General features: G+C 49.0%; 1 protein-coding gene across 1 annotated transcript in view; it reads right to left on the bottom strand.

Moving 5' to 3' along the window:
- Positions 1–18,290, bottom strand: part of WNT11 (Wnt family member 11) — a 61,221-nt gene that overhangs the window by 18,580 nt on the left and 24,351 nt on the right. The window contains exons 4-5 of the mRNA XM_083499877.1: positions 2,720–2,955; positions 260–537 (exon numbers count right to left, since the gene is read on the bottom strand). Coding sequence (XP_083356003.1) covers positions 260–537; positions 2,720–2,955 — 514 coding nt within the window. The remainder of the gene's footprint in view (positions 1–259; positions 538–2,719; positions 2,956–18,290) is intronic.

Here is an 18,290-nt window from a genome sequence, read left to right as displayed (position 1 = left end):
TATGCCACGAGTGACCGCAGGAGAAAACATACTGGTGCAGTAGCTTTCCTGCCCATTTTCCCTCAATGGTGCCCACAGTCTGCCAGCTGAGGAGTCCACCTCCATCCGCTTCTCGGCAGGGTGATGGCCCAGCCAAAAGCTCTCCCTTTGTACACAGGTTCAGCCCAACTGCTGGTTGAATCGGTACCGGCTTCCAACCCTTTTGTCAACCCCGGACGGCGATTGCATAATGAGAACATCTCTTTTCGGAATTGGTTACCTGTCTCCCTACTTCACTGTTGTGCAGATGCATCAGCTTATTGGCTTGTGATCCTGATTTTTTCATCTTCATGGGAGCATCTGAAAATTTGGACCCCATGACAAGACCATAGTTGAGGTTGTCAGCACATCCTCCCCAGCGATACCCAGGACCAGGTGTCTCACCTGGGATGGGACCACAGGAGCAGCCAGGGAGGTCCCCGGTGGTGCAGGCTCTGGCGATGGTGTGGCTGATGGCTGCGGCGGAGAGGGCGTACACAAAGGCCGACTCCCTCGTGCCTGCGGAGACAGAAAGGTTTATAGGAATACATTTCCTCTGGATTTTCAATCGGGTAGAAAACAAACAGGAGAGGGAAACATGGCTCAATGAATAGGAAATCTCGGAAGCTCTTGTGATAATCGGGCTGTCAACCTCTAAAGGTCATCGCTTCTCATCTAGCAAGTACTAAAGGGTAAAGGGACCCCTGACCATTAGGTCCAGTTGTGGCCGACTCTGGGGTTGCGGCGCTCATCTCGCTTTATTGGCCGAGGGAGCCGGCGTACAGCTTCCGGGTCATGTGGCCAGCATGACTAAGCCGCTTCTGGCGAACCAGAGCAGTGCACGGAAACGCCGTTTACCTTCCCGCTGGAGCGGTACCTATTTATCTACTTGCACTTTGACGTGCTTTCGAACTGCTAGGTTGGCAGGAGCAGGGACCGAGCAACGGGAGCTCTCCCCGTTGCAGGGATTCGAACCACAGACCTTATGATTGGCAAGTCCTAGGCTCTGTGGTTTAACCCACAGCGCCACCCGCGTCCCTTGCCGTTGGCCTGTTACGTACCCACTAAACCAGCCAGCTGTCCTCAGGTGCCCTTGGGGACTGTATTCTGTTGCCAGTGTGGAAGTAAGATTCAACTGTCAGTCCAGTCCGTTCCCATACATGGGGGGGAAGGCATCAACTTGCCATTTAAGAACACAGAGAACTGCTTTATAATGAGTTAGGCCATTGCTCTCCAAAGTTTGAGGCAGGGGACATGCCAAACCCTACCTGTAGATGCCGAGGATTAAATCAGACACCTTCTGCATACAAAGCAGATGGAGTAACCATAGAGATACATCCAGTCTGTGTTCAACAAAATGCCTTGGGATGGCCCTACATATCAGATATATGAATAATAATAATAATAATAATAATAATAATAATAATAATAATAATAATAATTTTTTTACATCCCGCCCTCCCCAGCCGAAACCAGGCTCAGAGCGGCTAACAACAGTAAAAGTAACACAGTTTACATAAAATCACAATCAATTCATTGAAATACCTTCTAAAATCAATTCATTCTAAAATCAATTCAGAATCAAATTAATGGCAACCAATGGGCTAGAGCTCTATGAGGATTACCAAAGGAGGGGGTCAGACTATGCCTTGGCCAAAGGCCTGGTAGAACAGCTCTGTCTTACAGGCCCTGTGGAAAGATGTCAAGTCCCTCAGGGCCCTAGTCTCTTGTGACAGAGCGTTCCACCAGATTGGGGCCACGGCCGAAAAGGCCCTGGCTCTAGTTGAGGCCAGCTTAACCTGCCTGTGGCCCGGGATCTCCAGGGTGTTGCTATTTGCAGACCGTAAGGTCCTCCGTGGGACATACCAGGAGAGGCGGTCCCATAGCTACGAGGGTCCTAGGCCGTATAGGGTTAAAACCAGCACCTTAAACCTGATCCTGTACTCCACTGGGAGCCAGTGCAGCTGGTATAGGACAGGGTGAATGTGATCCCGTGGCGAGGACCCCGTAAGGAGTCTCGCCACGGCATTCTGCACCCGCTGGAGTTTCTGGGTCAGCCTCAAGGGCAGCCCCAGGTAGAGCGAGTTACAATAATCAAGTCTGGAGGTAACCATCATGTGGACCACAATGGCTAGGTCAGGGAGAGAGGGGTACGACTCTCAGAACATAGGGTGCTGCCTTATAATGAGCCGGTCCACTGACTCAGTGCTGCCTGCACTGATCATTCCCAGCCCCACCTGTAAGCTCCAGGGACTGAAGAAGGGTGGTTTTGCATGCAAACCAGGTTCTCTGCCACTGAGCTACAGCCAGTCTGCAGAACTGAGGCACTAAATGTGTGTTATGCAAATAGCACCCTTTTAAAGGTAAAGGTAAAGGGACCCCTGACTATTAGGTCCAGTCGTGACCGACTCTGGGGTTGCGGCGCTCATCTCACTTTATTGGCCGAGGGAGCTGGTGTACAGCTTCCAGGTCATGTGGCCAGCATGACTAAGCCGCTTCTGGTGAACCAGAGCAGCGCACGGAAACACTGTTTACCTTCCCACCGGAGTGGTACCTATTTATCTACTTGCACCTTGACGTGCTTTCGAACTGCTAGGTTGGCAGGAGCAGGGACCGAGCAATGGGAGCTCACCCCGTCGCAGGGATTTGAACCTCCAACCTTCTGATCGGCAAGTCCTAGGCTCTCACAGCACCACCTTACCTCTCTCCAAATCCAGGAGGTAGTTGGGCGCCAGCTCAATGGAGGAGCAATTCCACCGCATGTCGGAGAACGTCTTGCGGCACGTCTTGATCACCTCCCGCGCGGCCTGGATGATGGTTTGCATCAGTTCCAGGTTGCTCCGACACAGCTGGACTTGCGAAACCACCAGCCCTTCCAGCTGCTTGCAGTGCTGCGTCTGGTTCAGGGCTAGAACCGAGGGAGTCTTGAACAAGGCTCTGGGAAGGCGAAGAAAGAAACACACCCGGCCGTCACCATTAGCAATTTTGGCAATCCTCAAAGGTCCCAGAGAAGGAGACTTGGCGCTCCCAGAACCCTGACAGATGTCCCCATTCGATCCGCCTTTAATGAATTTCATAACCAAGCGCACAGCATCTTGCGGTTGACGGAAACCAGTTCCCAGCTTGCAGCACTCTTCCCCGTTCCCCTAATCCCTATCTGAAAACATCCTAAGTATTTTGTGCAGCCGTCAGGCTGGACTGAAGTGAACCGTCTCATTCTGTGTCTGCAAGCAGCTCCCCGTTGCCACAGATTTCACGTCCCCACTGGGCACAGATCTTTGATTGATTTGCCGTCAACGTCCTTGAGTCTCGTTCCCGCTATTTAATCCTATCAACAGAGGTGACCCCCATGACTTTCCCAGCGATGTTGTGACACTAAGGTAAAGGGGAAGCACCCCTGGACAGTTAAGTCCAATTTGACTATAGGGTGAGCTCTCATCTCGCTTTTCAGGCCAAGGGAGCTTGCCCTCATATCTACGGGACCGCCTCTCCTGGTCTGCCCCGCAGAGGACTTTAAGGTCTATGAATAACCATAGTTTAGAGGTCCCAGGCCATAAGGAAGTCAGACTATCCTCCACAGGGCCAGGGCCTTCTCAGTGATGGCTCCGACCTGGTGGAATGCTCTGTCCCATGAGACTAGGGTCCTTCAGGATTTAACTCCCTTCCATCAGGCCTGTAAGACAGAGCTATTCCGCCTGACCTTTAATTTTAATTCAGCCTGATCTTTTATTTCCCTTCTCTTCCCTTCCCTTTTATGAAGATCACCCGCTCTGAGACCCCACAGCTAATTCTCCCCTGGCCTCCTTGCTGGCCCAAGTAGGACCAATTCAGCCAGCTAGCCCTGGGGATTATCTAATTGATTTTTTATTTTTGAATTTTATTGTTATTCATGTTTTTATACTGTATTTTATGCTGCCATTATAATTAAGTGTTTTAAATTTGTTGTTAGCCGCCCTGAGCCCAGTTTCTGAACTGGGAAGGGCGGGGTATAAAATTTTGTTGTTGTTGTTGTTGTTGTTGTTTGTCCACAGACAAAGAGGCTCAGTGGTTTAGACCACAGCGCTACCAACATCCCCACATTGTGACACTATGCCCGATGATATGGGATGGTCTTACAGATGATTATAGGTTATAGGTAACAACCGGTGTCAGCCCAAGAAATTTTGCTGCCTGAGGCAAGGTATAGTGATTATATGTAGTGGCCTTCGGAGATCAGGGTTCAAATCCCCACTTGGCCATGAGGTTCTCTGGGTGACGTAGGGCCAGTCATCACCTCTCAGCCTAACAACCTCACAAGGTTGTTGTGGGGATTAGCTGAGGTGGGGCAGAACCATGAGCTCCTTGGAGAAACAGGGGGGATAAAAATGTAGTTAATAAGGAAATGCATATATTAACAGGGCCATGGAATCATCACCTGCACCAGAAAAAAAGCCCCTTTCGGTGGACTGATGGTTGTTGTGAGATTCCACAACAAGCCCCAAACAGCCTCAGCCCCATATACCTGAAGGAGCATCTCCACCCCCATTGTTCTGCCTGGACACTGAGGTCCAGTGCTGAGGGCCTTCTGGCGGTTCCCTCCCTGAGAGAAGCTAAGTTACAGGGAACCAGGCAGAGGGCCTTCTCGGTAGTGGCACCCGCCCTGTGGAACACCCTCCCATCAGATGTCAAGGAAATAAGCAACTGTCTGACTTTTAGAAGACATCTGAATGCAGCCCTGTTTAGGGAAGTTTTTAATGTCTGATGCTTTAATGTGTTTTTAATCTCCTGTTGGAAGCCACCCAGAGTGGCTGGGGAAACCCAGCCAGATGGGCGGGGTATAAGTAATAAATTGTTGTTGTTGTTGTTGTTGTTTGAACCCTGGATTTCCTGGCACCGGACTTTTCACTGCTAACCCACACAGATGTCTGGAGATTCAGTCATTCACTCAAAAGGCAAAGGGACCCCTGACCATTAGGTCCGGTTGTGACCGCATCTGGGGTTGCGGCACTCATGTTGCTTTATTGGCCGAGGGAGCCGGCGTACAGCTTCCGGGTCATGTGGCCAGCATGACTAAGCCGCTTCTGGCGAACCAGAGCAATGCACGGAAACACCGTTTACCTCCCCGCCAGAGCGGTACCTATTTATCTACTCACCCCGTCGTGGGGATTCAAACTGCCGACCTTCTGATCAGCAACTCCTAGGCTCAGTGGTTTAACCCACAGTGCCACCCGCGTCCCTCATTCACTCATACATTACTCTTAAAAGCTGCACTGCTTTTGAGTGAAAGTGGAGGCGGAATGCCTAGACAATAATAAAAAATTGGGAAGGGTTGCTAGAGAGACAGGTAAAGACTCACTTCGTGGAGCACAAAAGGCCCACAGTTGACCATGTTGCGGCCAAGAAGACAGTGTTTTGTCTCCATGTTGCAGCTGGAAATCTGAGGGGTAAACGGAAGGGAAGCGGACATTTTGGAAAGCATTCTATCCCAGCCACCCAGCCAGGTCAGGCTGAAACACAAAGAGCTACTTCCTGTGCAGCTTTTATCATCTAGCTGGCGTGGCCGTAAACCCTACTCCTTTTGCTCGTAAAAAGTCTTTTACGGCTCACAGCTGGAGAATGACCCTCTCAGCAGTTCAGTGACGGCCACGGCTCGAAAGGAAGGTCCACCTGTAGCTGCGCTAAAATGACACTTGCGCCTCGCCTCAGTTTCCCGTGTGCCATCTTGAGACCCTGAGGTGAATACCCTCTGGTCGCTAATGGACACGTTTTATGGGTGTGATTTATTCCCTGCCACCGGCAAATGGCTACTTCGCCGACTCTCTTAAAGACCTGGATTAGAGGCGGGCTTGGAACCAGACGCTTTGATGAGGGGAACCCTTATTTGGAGCTGCCCCTGAGGAGTTTGAACCCGCGCCATGTGAGGCTTTTACCTCAGCAATGGGCTTAGCCATTAGTCACCACCCACCCCTTCAAAGCCTTCTCCGGCTCTGAACTTTGAAAGTTTGGTTTGGCAAATGGGACGGCCAAGACTGCCAGATCTGACTGAAAAGCAAGGGGAAAGGAAACACTTCAGAATGTTCTGGAAGCGCATGTAAGGATGGGAAGGGGACTTTGATGCCCACAAAGCTGCTGACGGGATGTAGCCTGGGCCTATCCTTTCGTGCTTTTTTTTGGTTTTTAAACTGTTTTAACTGTTGAGCTGTTTCTAATTTATCTGTAAGCCTCCTTGAGTCCCTGTCAGGAGGGGAGCCAGGATAACAACAACAAGAAGTAGTGTTTTTAATACCGTTTTTCAATACTAATTTTACAGAGCTGTTTACAGCATAAGAACATGATAATGTGACTATTTAAGCCAATAAAATAAAATGACAGGAGGAGCGGATTAAAAATTAGGTTCAGTCAGGTAGACGTTTATCAGAAAGCTGCCTCGAAAGCTAGACAAATCGGGTCCTCCCTTAAGGAGGGCATGTGTTGCGGTGATACCTGGCAACCTAACCCTGTGTTGTGGGTGGGTACGTTTGGATAGCCACAACACCCGATTGGTAGGTCCCTTGATGCAGGGTTCAATCAGGCCAATGGGACGCAGTCCAAATGGTTTCGAGGGACCTATTTATGCCCATGCATGTGACCCAGAGCTTCCTCTTTCAGTGCTTGCATCCGGAACACCTGCCCCAGCGGCGTAGCGTGGGTTGTCAGCACCCGGGGCAAGGCAAGTAATTTGCGCCACCTAACCCCTAACCTGCCGTCGCTGCCAGCTTCTTCTTGCTGCTGCCGGGGCTGGTCTGGTGTGGTTCTCTCCCGCGCTCAGCGCTGCGCTGGGCAGCCGCTGCACTGTCCCTCCCCCAGATAGTCCCTCGCTCTCTCTCCGCACCGCACGCCTGGCACCCACCCCCTCCACAGTGGGCGGCGACCCAGCGGCTCGGATCGGATTCGCACAGCCAGCACTGCAGTGAGAGAGAGTGAGTGAGCCAGGTAGGGGCAGAGAGCTGCGAGTGCGAGCGAGCGCCCCCCCCGATGTTGCGCCCGGTGCGGCCGCCCCTCCTGCACCCCCACGCTACGCCACTGACCTGCCCACCTCTCCCTACTTTTAGGGCTTTGCACTTGACTTTGCTACACCGTCGTGTGTTGTCTGTCGGGACAGGGGCACAGCAGGAATTTCCCCCACTTGGCTGATTGGCTGTTGCCATTTCACCTGCCGCGTAGCAAATAATCACAACTTGTAAGGTTGCGGATAGGCTCTGGTTCAGGTGATAGGGATGGGAGAACGCTCTCGCCATCCCTATGTGAAGGCTATTCCATTAAAGACAGAATGGTTTGGTCAACCCCTGTGAGGGGGTTGTGCCCGTGCCGGAGTCCAGGGGGACATTTGGGTGGCAGAGTGAGCCTGTTCCCGGCTTTCCGCTTATCCAGGTGTTCACCCTTGGCTGACCTATGCTGGTGCCCTGGGTCAGCGCTACCTGCATGGCAGAGAGCTAGTTGAACCAGAGCCTATGCAACCAGTCACTTGCTGTAATCAATAAAGTTGTGGCCTAAATTCTGCCGAAAACCAAAATTGAGTCTTGTCTGAATTTATTTAAGAAGGAGGTTTAAATGTCTAAACACGCAAAACTTCTCCATTTTTATCAGCTTTTGGTATGGGGTGAGGAGTAAACCTCGGGGGGGGGGAAGGTTCCACATTTGGGGCGTGAGTGCTGGGAAGTGGGTCAAGGTCACCAATGGGGCACTCGTGGGCTCGCATGCATCTGTAGAGACCTGGGTTGATGTCAACAGTGTCCCATCTGAGGCGAGACTTTATTTCACCTGGGTCAAAGACTCAGTTTGGCACACACCCCCAATGCACATTTGCGTACACACAGAGAGAGACTGGGAACTTCAATGGCACCCCTCTGGAGGCTTGCCCCAGGGTGTGTGTGTGGCTAGCCTCCATATAGCTATGGACCTGCCCTCTCCACCTTCCAAAATTTGCGTAAGAACATAAGAGGAGCCTGCTGGATCAGGCCAATGGCCCATCTACTCCAGAATCCTGTTCTCACAGTGGCCAACCAGATGCCCCAATAGGAAATCCACAAGCAGAAATTGAACCCAAGATCCCTCTCCCCTTCTGTGTTTAACCAGACCCTCCAAGTGTCCCTACTTTCCAGGGGCGTCCCTGATTTAGAGAAGCCATCCCGGTTTATGATTTGATCCCCCTAATGTCCCACTTTTCCTTAAGATGCCCCTATTTTCATTGGAAAAATGCTGGAGGGTGTGGACTTAACCGACCCCCGAGCCACCTGTGTGGGATATGAAACACAAGAGCAGTCAAGTACAACATTCCTAGAGTGAACATGTTTACACATAGGGAGGAATGTTTGAGCCAGCAGGTAAACTTCCTGTTTCCTTCTGGGCTGGGACAGACTTCCTCTGCATGTGACTAGAGGTGGGCGTGGCCTCACCTGTGCAGGTAATGACAAAAGCACAGGGCAGGGCAGCCATCTCTCTCCCTTTTGACTACATGCATCAAAGAAGCAACATCTGCTTAGCCAAAGATGCTCTCTTGGCAAGAGAGGACAAAGGGACTGTCTTCTTATGAGATAGTTTCAAAGTGTATGTTACTTTTCTAAGCTAAGTCTGCCTTATGGGATCCGATTGTGAACAGAATGTGAGTGAGTAAACTCTTTTTATACCTTTATAGAAGACTGTGTGGTGTCTTATCTTTTATGAGGGAATAAGGGGGAAATACCAGAACAGTTATTATAGAGGCTTTAGCGAGCCTGAGCAAACGCATCCGCTGTGAGTTTAAAAGGGGGAATGTTCTAGCTAGACTAACAGGAAAATTAATAGATCAGGACAAACAGAAGTTTCAAGAAAATTGGAGTAAATATTTGATGTATATAAGAAACAATTGTAAATCTTTGAAGACACTGGTAGGGTTGGAATACCTCTTTCAGCGTATGGTAGATAAATATGATATGTAAAATACGAGATTCTAGAATTTATTTGATACTTACCAAAGGAATGGAGGGAAGTCCGAGGCTCGGCAGAGCCTAGTTTAAATATGTAACTTATATATGTAATATATGAATGTATGTATGTTTACTAAAAATTAATAAAAATTATTCTGTAAAGTAAAAAGGGGAATGTTACTCTGCTAAAATGTGAACTTGTTAACACAAGTTGAAAAGGCTATAATCAATATATCCTCTGCTGCATCCCTGAACATTCCCACAATCTGAAGGCAATCCTGTATAGGGAAGGTTTTCTTTTAATGTTTTATTATTGTTTTATATATGTTGGGAGTGGCTGGGGCAACCCAGTAAGGTGTGGGGCGTATAAACAGGAAAATATCATTATGGAATGGGACATCCCTATTTTCATCGGAGAAATGTTTGAAGGTATGGGTTTCTGGCTGTTCTCTGACCCCAAAAAAATCAGCTCAGGTGAGTGGGTGGGTGGGGGGAAGAAAGGGCAGATCATTCAATCAGGTAGGCAGAAATTTTCTAGCTTTATGTTGAATTCCTCCCTAAATTGTGTGTTTGTGTGCCACATGGACAAATGTACGATAGGCCGTGTCCTGGTCTGGAGAAACAAAAAACGTTTGTGCAGAACAGCATATTACAAATGGTGGCATTTAACACTCTCAAGCATTCTGTGAAAGGAGCTTATAAACTGGCAACTGTTTTCATCAGCGAAATGCGTTAAAGAGCACTAGGTTATAACTTTTGTGTGTTAAAACTTTAATAGGACGGTGAATTCCGGTAGAGTAAGGGAGGATTTGTGAGACGACGGGAAGAGAGACATCTCAAAATGTGGAATCAAAGAGAGGAATTCGGTTAACTCCTAGGCGGGGCTGTTTCTCATAGAGCCAGTCACACTCTAAAGAGCCGACCGTGACGGATAAATATAGTTTCTGATCGTCTTTCACGTTTGAACCTCTTGCTTTAAAGCTTCGTAATTGGAAACATCTCTGTGGGTGAATCGGGAGAGAGGCAGAAAAATTACGAGCGTTCTGGCTGGCGTTTCTTAGAGCACAACACGACGTTTGGTGGGACTCAACACAGAAACGGCCGATCTGCCTTATGCCTTGGCACTGCAGCCTGGATATTGTTTTCAACTTCTCCTGCCTCTGAAGTACCCGGTTCTGTTTTCAAGTTGAGCTGACACATGAGGGAACCCTCCACTGTTATATTCCTGGTTTTGTGCATCATTGTGGCTAGCAGTCTCAGTGGCTGTGTCTTGCCTCCCAGTGTCTGAGGTGTATGCCTTTGAACATCAGTTGGTGGGAATTGAAAGTGGGGAGAAACCCATTGCACTCAAATCTATGCTTCCAGGTGCCATAAGAAAGCTGCAGAGATAGTGCAGGATAGTGCGCACCCCGGAAATGATCTCTTTCAGCTTCTGCCTTCTGGAAGAAGGTACAGGGTTATAAAGACTAGGACTAGCCACCTGAGAAGCAGTTTCTTTCCAAATGTGATTTTGGTTTTAAATGCAGTATAAGGTAGTCTCTAGGGACGCGGGTGGTGCTGTGGGTTAAACCACAGAGCCTAGGGCTTGCCGATCAGAAGGTCGGCGGTTCGAATCCCCACAATGGGGTGAGCTCCCGTTGCTCTGTCCCAGCTCCTGCCCACCTAGCAGTTCAAAAGCACGCCAAAATGCAAGTAGATAAATAGGTACCGCTCCGGTGGGAAGGTAAATGGCATTTCCGTGCGCTGCTCTGGTTCGCCAGAAGTGGCTTAATCATGCTGGCCACATGACCCGGAAGCTGTACGCCGGCTCCCTCGGCCACTAAAGCGAGATGAGTGCCGCAACCCCAGAGTTGTCTGTGACTGGACCTAATGGTCAGGGGTCCCTTTACCTTTAAGGGGTCTGTATGGGATTATATTGTATTTAAAAATGGGGTATTAGAGTTTTTAGGGGGCTAACCAGGTTGGGATAGCTGAGATAGCAGGCTTGTTGGTTTCTGAATGTCTGATGTAGATTTTTTTCAATTTCATTGTTCTGTATGAGACAATGGCAATAAAAATTATTGTATCAGGTCCTGTTTGTAGGCTTAAGAACAAAAGAAGAGCCTGCTGGATCAGGCCAATGGCCTATCTAGTCCAGCTTCATGTTCTCACAACCACCCAACCAGGTGCCCCAATTGGTGGCCAGTAGGCAGGACTCAGGCAGAAGAAGACCCCCCTCTCCTCCTGTGGCTCCGAGCTCCTGGTACTCTAGGCATTGCTGCCTCTGACTTTGGAGTCAGGGAATAGCTATTGAGCTAGAAGCCATGGCATTTGCCCAATGCTCTTTTCCCCTTTTTTAAATATCATAAATAAATAAGAATAAAAATGTGTACCCCACAACCGAGACCATTCCACTCTAACTATCCAGCCTCCCAAAATTTCAACACCTCTTGCAGTGGTTTGACCCCTTTCCGTTTTAACAGTACAGATTCTGCAAACACCCTCCGTATCTCCTCAAAATTATTTCTCCTGCATATTCCCCGTTTTACCTTAATGCTACATGTTCGAAAGCACATCAAAGTGCAAGTAGATAAATAGGTACTGCTCTGGCGGGAAGATAAACAGTGTTTCCTCTAATTTTTTTAGGGGCCCTAAGCTATAGCTTGTTTAGCTTATATGTAAATCCAGCACTGCTTATACCCTCCTATTAGGCGAAATTTCCTGAGCTACACTTCTCCCTGCCGGAGATCTTGAACAGAGCTGGTTTTTTTTTTTTTATTCTTCTCTTTCTAAAAAAAAAAAGTTATTACCACTCTTCAGCCCTTCCCCTGATAATATAAACAAGTGTCAAATCCGATTTATACCGAGTTGATGAGGCTTTCAAATAGTGTTAGGGATACTGTCAGAAAAGCATAAGTCTGATTGCCACAGACTCCCAGTCCAGGCGCATATTGCGGGGTTTGTCAGCTTACGTAATTAGCTTGGGCAGGCTGAACACATTCACTCAGAAGCAGGAATAAGGTACAGCCAGGTAACATAGTACAAGACCTTCTCCAGCTCTTTGAGTCTCTAATCCTCTGGAGAGAATTTTCCTGACTCTAGAAAACTGGAGGCTCCGGTTGCATAAATAAGCGCGGAACTACATACAGTGGTGCCCCGCAAGATGAATGCCTCGCAAGACGGAAAACTTGCTAGACGAAAGAGTTTTCCGTTTTGGAGGTACTTCACAAAACGAATCTCCTATGGGCTTGCTTCGCAAGACGACAATGTCTTGCGAGTTCCTGCTGGGGGTTTTTTCCTCCCCCCCCCCTTTTTCTAAGCCGCTAAGTCGCTTATCAGCTGATCCGATCAGCAGATAAGCCGCTAAAAGCCGCTAAAAGCCGCTAAAAGCCGCTAATAGCGCTAATCCGCTAATCCGTCAATGGGCTTGCTTTGCAAGTCGAAAAAACCGCTAGACGAAGAGAATCACAGAACGGATTCTTTTCGTCTTGCGAGGCACCACTGTACTGGAGATTATCATGTGGTGCAGCCTTTCCAGGGACACTCAAGCAGCATCATTGGCCAGGTCAAAGATTTTTAGGCCCCAAAACGTCTCTAGCGAAGGGGACAGAGTGGCTTCCTGGCTCTAAGCCTGATGCTGACCCTCCAGGGACAGTCCTGGATTTACAGAAGCCATCCCAGTTTCTGACTTGATCCCGGAATGTCCTGCTTTTCCTTAGGACGGCCCTATTTTCATCAGAGAAATGTTGGCTGGTATGGAGTTATGCGACCCCCGAGCCAATAACTATACAGTGGTACCTCAGGTTACAGACGCTTCAGGTTACAGACTCCGCTAACCCAGAAATAGTACCTCGGGTTAAGAACTTTGCTTCAGGATGAGAACAGAAATCGCGCAGCAGCGGCGTGGTGGCAGCTGGAGGCCCCATTAGCTAAAGTGGTACCTCAGGTTAAGAACAGTTTCAGGTTAAGAATGGACCTCCAGAATGAATTAAGTTCTTAACCCGAGGTACCACTGTACAACCTTTAAAAGACATCTGAAGGCAGGCCTGTCTAGGGAAGTTTTTAATGTTTCTATATATATGTTGGAAGCCACCCAGAGTGGCTAGGGCTGGTCCAGTCAGATGGGAGGGGTATAAATAAAATAATAAAATAAAATAAAATAAAATAAAATAAAATAAAATAAAATAAAATAAAATAAAATAAAATAAAATAAAATAAAATTATATTGTACCTGCTCTTCACCATAAGGTCCAAAGGCAGGTTAAAACAATAGAACATACAATTATTCATTTTTTTAAAAAATTAAATCATTACCATTCTAAAACAGAATGGTATAATTTGGGTATAAGCCCAAAAGGTGGGCCCCACAAAGCCTTAACTGCCAACGGCCAGGGCAAAGAGATGCAACTTCAGCATAGGGCAGAAGCTGTACTATGAGGATGCTAGAAGAAGCTCTGTAGGGTGAGAGCCCCACAGTTCAGGGGCTGCCACAGAGAAAGCTCCGTCCCAGGCTGCCATTTCCTGCACTTTTGAGAGTGGTGGAACTATCAAGAGAGCTTAGCGCCCAAGAAGGTTGGTGGGAGCGGAAATGGACTTTCAGATATTTTGAGCCTAAGTTATTGGAGCTTTAAGAGACTCAAGACAGGAGGTCCTAAGAGAGGTGAACTGCAAGGTAGAGGCTCAAAGGCATGGGTAGGCAAACTAAAGCCTGGGGACCGGATCCAGCCCAATCGCCTTCTAAATCCGGCCAGCAGACAGTCCAGGAATCGGCGTGTTTTTACATGAGTAGAATGTGTCCTTTTATTTAAAATGCATCTCTGGGTTATTTGCGAGGCATAGGAATTCGTTCAACCCCCCCCCCCAAAAAAAACCTATAGCCTGCCCCCCCCCCAAGGCCTGAGGGGCAGCGGATCAGCCCCCTGCTGAAAAAGTTTGCTGACCCCTGCTCAAGACCGTATGTCCTAAGAGAAGTGAGATGCAAGATAGAGGCTCAAAGGCACTTGTTCGACAACAGCCTTTCTTGGAGCACGTTGCTCACTGGGATCTCTCCATGGTGCTGAAATAACCAACCAGCCTTGCTCCATTGGATCTTGCATGGAACCAAAACAGGATGGCTGTGATAATGCTCCATAATGTATATAATCATCATCATCTTCTCTACACATGCAAAACTAATGCATACTAGCCTAGGAATCCCTCTCATTTTGGAATGAATGAACTGGATGGAGATTATTTAATTCAATTTCCAAGCATTTTGAAACAAATGCGTTGAGGAATGAATGGGAATGGTTTTCCTTATTTCCACTACAGTGGTACCTTGGGTTAAGAACTTAATTCGATCTGGAGGTCCGTTCTTAACCTGAAACTGTTCTTAACCTGAGATACCACTTTAGCTAATGGGGCCTCCCACTGCCACCGTGCGATTTCTGTTCTCATCCTGAAGCAAAGTTCTTAACCCGAGGTACTATTTCTGGGTTAGCGGAGTCTGTAACCTGAAGCGTCTGTAACCTGAAGCGTCTGTAACCCAAGGTACCACTGTACAGTCATACCTCGGGTTACAGACGCTTCAGATTGCGTTTTTTCAGGTTACAGACCCATCGAAACCCGGAAGTACCAGAACGGGTTACCTCCAGGTTTCAGAAGTCGAGCATGCGCAGAAGTGCTAAACTGTGCTTTGCGCATGCGCAGAAGTACCGAATCGCAACCCGCACATGCGCAGACGCAGTGGCCAACCACATACCCATTATGATGCAGGGGGGAGGGTGATGGTAAATAGAAGTGGAACACACACACCCTGGTCCCTCGAGAATGTCCCAGGATGATGCAACCTCTGGGACATTCTGGCTTTTAAACTGGTAGCTACCAGAAAGATCTGCCAAAGCAAACTGTGCTGGCAGTGGCAATGCAAGGAGGGGAGGACACACAGGGAAACAATGGCAAGCTAACAAAACAAATCTAAGTGCGGCAATTGAATAATGAAACAAATGTGATTGTAACAAAGACAAACAAAAGAAGGATTGGAGAACAAAACAAGTGCAGCAATGAAATTAAAAACTTCTTGTTTTGCATCTGTCAGGGCTGCCTCAGGTCCCAGCTCACAAAAGGACCAACGCCAGCTTCTCTTTATATACAAGTGTTTACTGTAGTTCATTTTCCGTTACACAGCCGCGGCGCGCAGCCCTACGTCTGTTACGCTAGACCGCTGAAGTCCCCTCTGAGTCAGTCCCTCCCCTGCACCAGTTTAGGAGCGTCGCTCTGCTCCACCTCCTTCTTTCTCCCCTTTGCCGCAGGGTCTTCCTGCCCGCTGAGGTTTCGCCCCTCCTGGACTCCTCTGACGCTGAAGATTCCCCAGATTGCTCCCCCTCCCTCCGGCGGGCTTTAGGACCTGGCTCCCCATCCGGGCTCTCTGTTTCCCCGCGCGCCTGCACATTTGAACTTGGGGCGCGCGCGCAGCTCCCAACCTTCCTTCTGATCGTTACACTACTCCCCTCACTGCTCCCCCCTCCTTCCGGGAGGATGGCTTGTTCTGACCTTCCCTCCTTTCCTGCTGACGGAGCTGTTTCCCCTTGCACACTGGAACCTCCCCCCCCCCTTCGCCACTCTCTGGTGGGGAAGCTGGTCCCGACCTCCAGCTGCCGCTTTGGGATTCCCCGCTGGGCTCTTGCCCCTGATGCGTCCCCCCTGGGACTCCCCTTGTCTTGACCACAGGCGCCCCTTTCTGGGAATCCTCTGATTCGCTGGAGAGGCTCATGGAGTCCCTCGGATCACTGTCATCCTCCTCGCTGCCCTCGGATTCCTCCCAATCGCTCTCCATCTCCTGCCTCCCCTGTGCCTCTGCCTCTGAACCCCTGACAGCATCCCTAACGCCTGACACGCTAACTATCCACAGGCAGAGTATTCCGTCGACTTCCAACATTTCACAGGCCAAATCAGGAACACACACTTGTCATCATGCCCTAGATCTTACAGTCAAGGGTCATTGTCCAAACTCCATACCCATACCCAGAGAGAGAGAGAGAGAGATGCACCACAATTCACGTGTCAGTAACCTCATGATTTAAGGGACGTGGGTGGTGCTGTGGGTTAAACCACAGAGCCTAGGACTTGCTGATCAGAAGGTCGGTGGTTCGAATCCCCGCAATGGGGTGAGCTCCCGTTGCTTGGTCCCTGCTCCTGCCAACCTAGCAGTTCGAAAGCATGTCAAAGTGCAAGTAGATAACTAGGTACCACTCCGGTGGGAAGGTAAATGGCATTTCCGTGCGCTGCTCTGGTTCGCCAGAAGTGGCTTAGTCACCTGAGCCGGAAGCTGTACGCTGGCTCCCTCGGCCAGTAAAGCGAGATGAGCGCCCCAACCCCAGAGTCATCCACAACTGGACCTAACGGTCAGGGGTCCCTTTACCTATGAGGCTGAACACCAGGTTGCCGGAAGGATCACCTGGATATACCTGGATCATCTGGGAAAATGACACCACATTTTCTCATTGAGATGACCCCCAAATTGTCCTTTTCCACCATGGCCCCTGCACTCCCAAAAGCCGTTCCCTTTGCCATTCAGGAAGCATCAGCCACCAGCTGCTTCAGATGTTCTGTAAAGGCACTTCCAATGAATGCCTTGCCCTCAAGAGGGAGGCTGCCCGTCGCCTCTCTGCGTGAAAACCTCTTAGGGCTGTACTGTATTGCAGCTTTTGTCTTCTGGCTGCAGCTTTCCCAGGGCAACCATTTAGCGTGGGGAGAGGAAGAGAAATGCCTGGGAAGCAACTGCCAGCTCCCCCAGGAGCCCGGCATTCAGAGAAGCCAAAAAGACTGTGGGTTAGCCAACCCAAACTGAAATGTGCGAACAAGGTCTGAGTCAACAATATGTGTCGCCCCGCTCTCACTCTCTCCTTGGCACGCGGCTGAGATTTTTCAGCAGGAAAATATCAGAAGAGCAGCCAGCCTTTAACAAACAACGGCGATGTTTGCCCGCTGGACGGGAAAGAAAGGGAAGGAGTTGGACGCCCTCACCTTGTCGACTCGCAAAGGGAACGCACAGAGGAAGACAATGATCTTTGCGCAACGTGCCACGCTGCAGGCTTCCCACCCCATTACTCAGAAGTAAGCTCACCGGAGGCAGCAGAGCTTCAGAGCAGCGACCCAAAGACTGCAGAGGCTAAACAAGTCAAATATAAAATATTACGTGCCGCCGAATGAGGCTCAGCCAACTCCTCTCTGGGCATTGGCAGCCACTGCTTTGTTGAATTCAAATAGGAAACCCGCCTTGAAGTTCATGCCAGCTGCGAGAGTTTGGCTCGGTGAGCGCATAGGGAGGCCAGCATGTTCGGGGACATTTGTCAGCTTTTATTTGGTGCGGTCAGCCCCAAAGGCCGTGTGAAGCTGCCTCCCACCGGGTCAGATCATTAGCCCATCTGTGCAACATCCCTCCAAGGTCTCAGAAAGATCTGCTATCTGGGATCCCTGATTGTTTGGAACTCCCATATCCAGGGATCCTGGTCAGGGATTTTTTTAAGTGTTTAATGCGGCATCGTTTTTTGTTGGGAGCTGCCTAGAGTGGCTGGGGCAACCCACTCAGATGGGCAGCGTATTATTTTATTTTATTTTATTTTATTTTATTTTATTTTATTTTATTTTATTTTATTTTATTTTATTTTATTTTATTATTTATTACTACTGTGGTACCTCTAGTTGCAGACATGATCCGTTCGCACCCCGAAAAGTCCGCAACTAGAGCGGTGCTTCTGTGCAAGTGCGGAGCGCGATAGAGTGCTTCTGCGCATGTGCAAAGCGTGCAGAATGCGTCTGCGCATGTGCGCACTGCAAAAGTGTATACTTCCGGGTTTGCTGCGTTCGCAACCCAAAAAGCCACAACGTTAAGCAAACGCAACAAGAGGTATGACTGTATTATTATTATTATTATTATTATTATTATTATTATTATTAAATGTGCAAAGTTGTCCTAAAGTAAGTGAGATTAGTGGTTCATCTAGGCCAGATTTCGCTTTCTCAGACTGGCAAACGTTCTCCAAGGCCTCAGGAAGAGTGAGAGGCCTTTCTGAGCAATGCTAGCTGAGATTCCTGGCTGCAGCGCTGTCTCTCAATGAGCGCGATTCCTGTTCCACCCACATATCAAAAGGGAGTGTGGTGTAGTGGTTAGAGCTTCACACTAGGACCTAGGAAACCAGGGGCTGAATGCCGGCTTAGCCTTATGAAGCTCACTTGGGCTAGTCCCTGCTTCCTAATCTGACCTCCCTCACAGGGGTGTTGTGAGGATAATACGTGTGGGTGGAGAATTACGAACCACACATTGAGCTCACTGGAGGAAAAGGCGGCATATAAAAGCAACAGATCAATAAACCAATAAAACATTGTCGG

Source organism: Podarcis liolepis (genome assembly GCF_965112155.1).
Source record: "Podarcis liolepis genome assembly, chromosome: 4".
Classification (NCBI taxonomy): domain Eukaryota; kingdom Metazoa; phylum Chordata; class Lepidosauria; order Squamata; family Lacertidae; genus Podarcis; species Podarcis liolepis.
The sequence above is the reverse complement of the archived record's forward strand: the minus strand, read 5'-3'. Positions and strand labels throughout refer to the sequence as shown.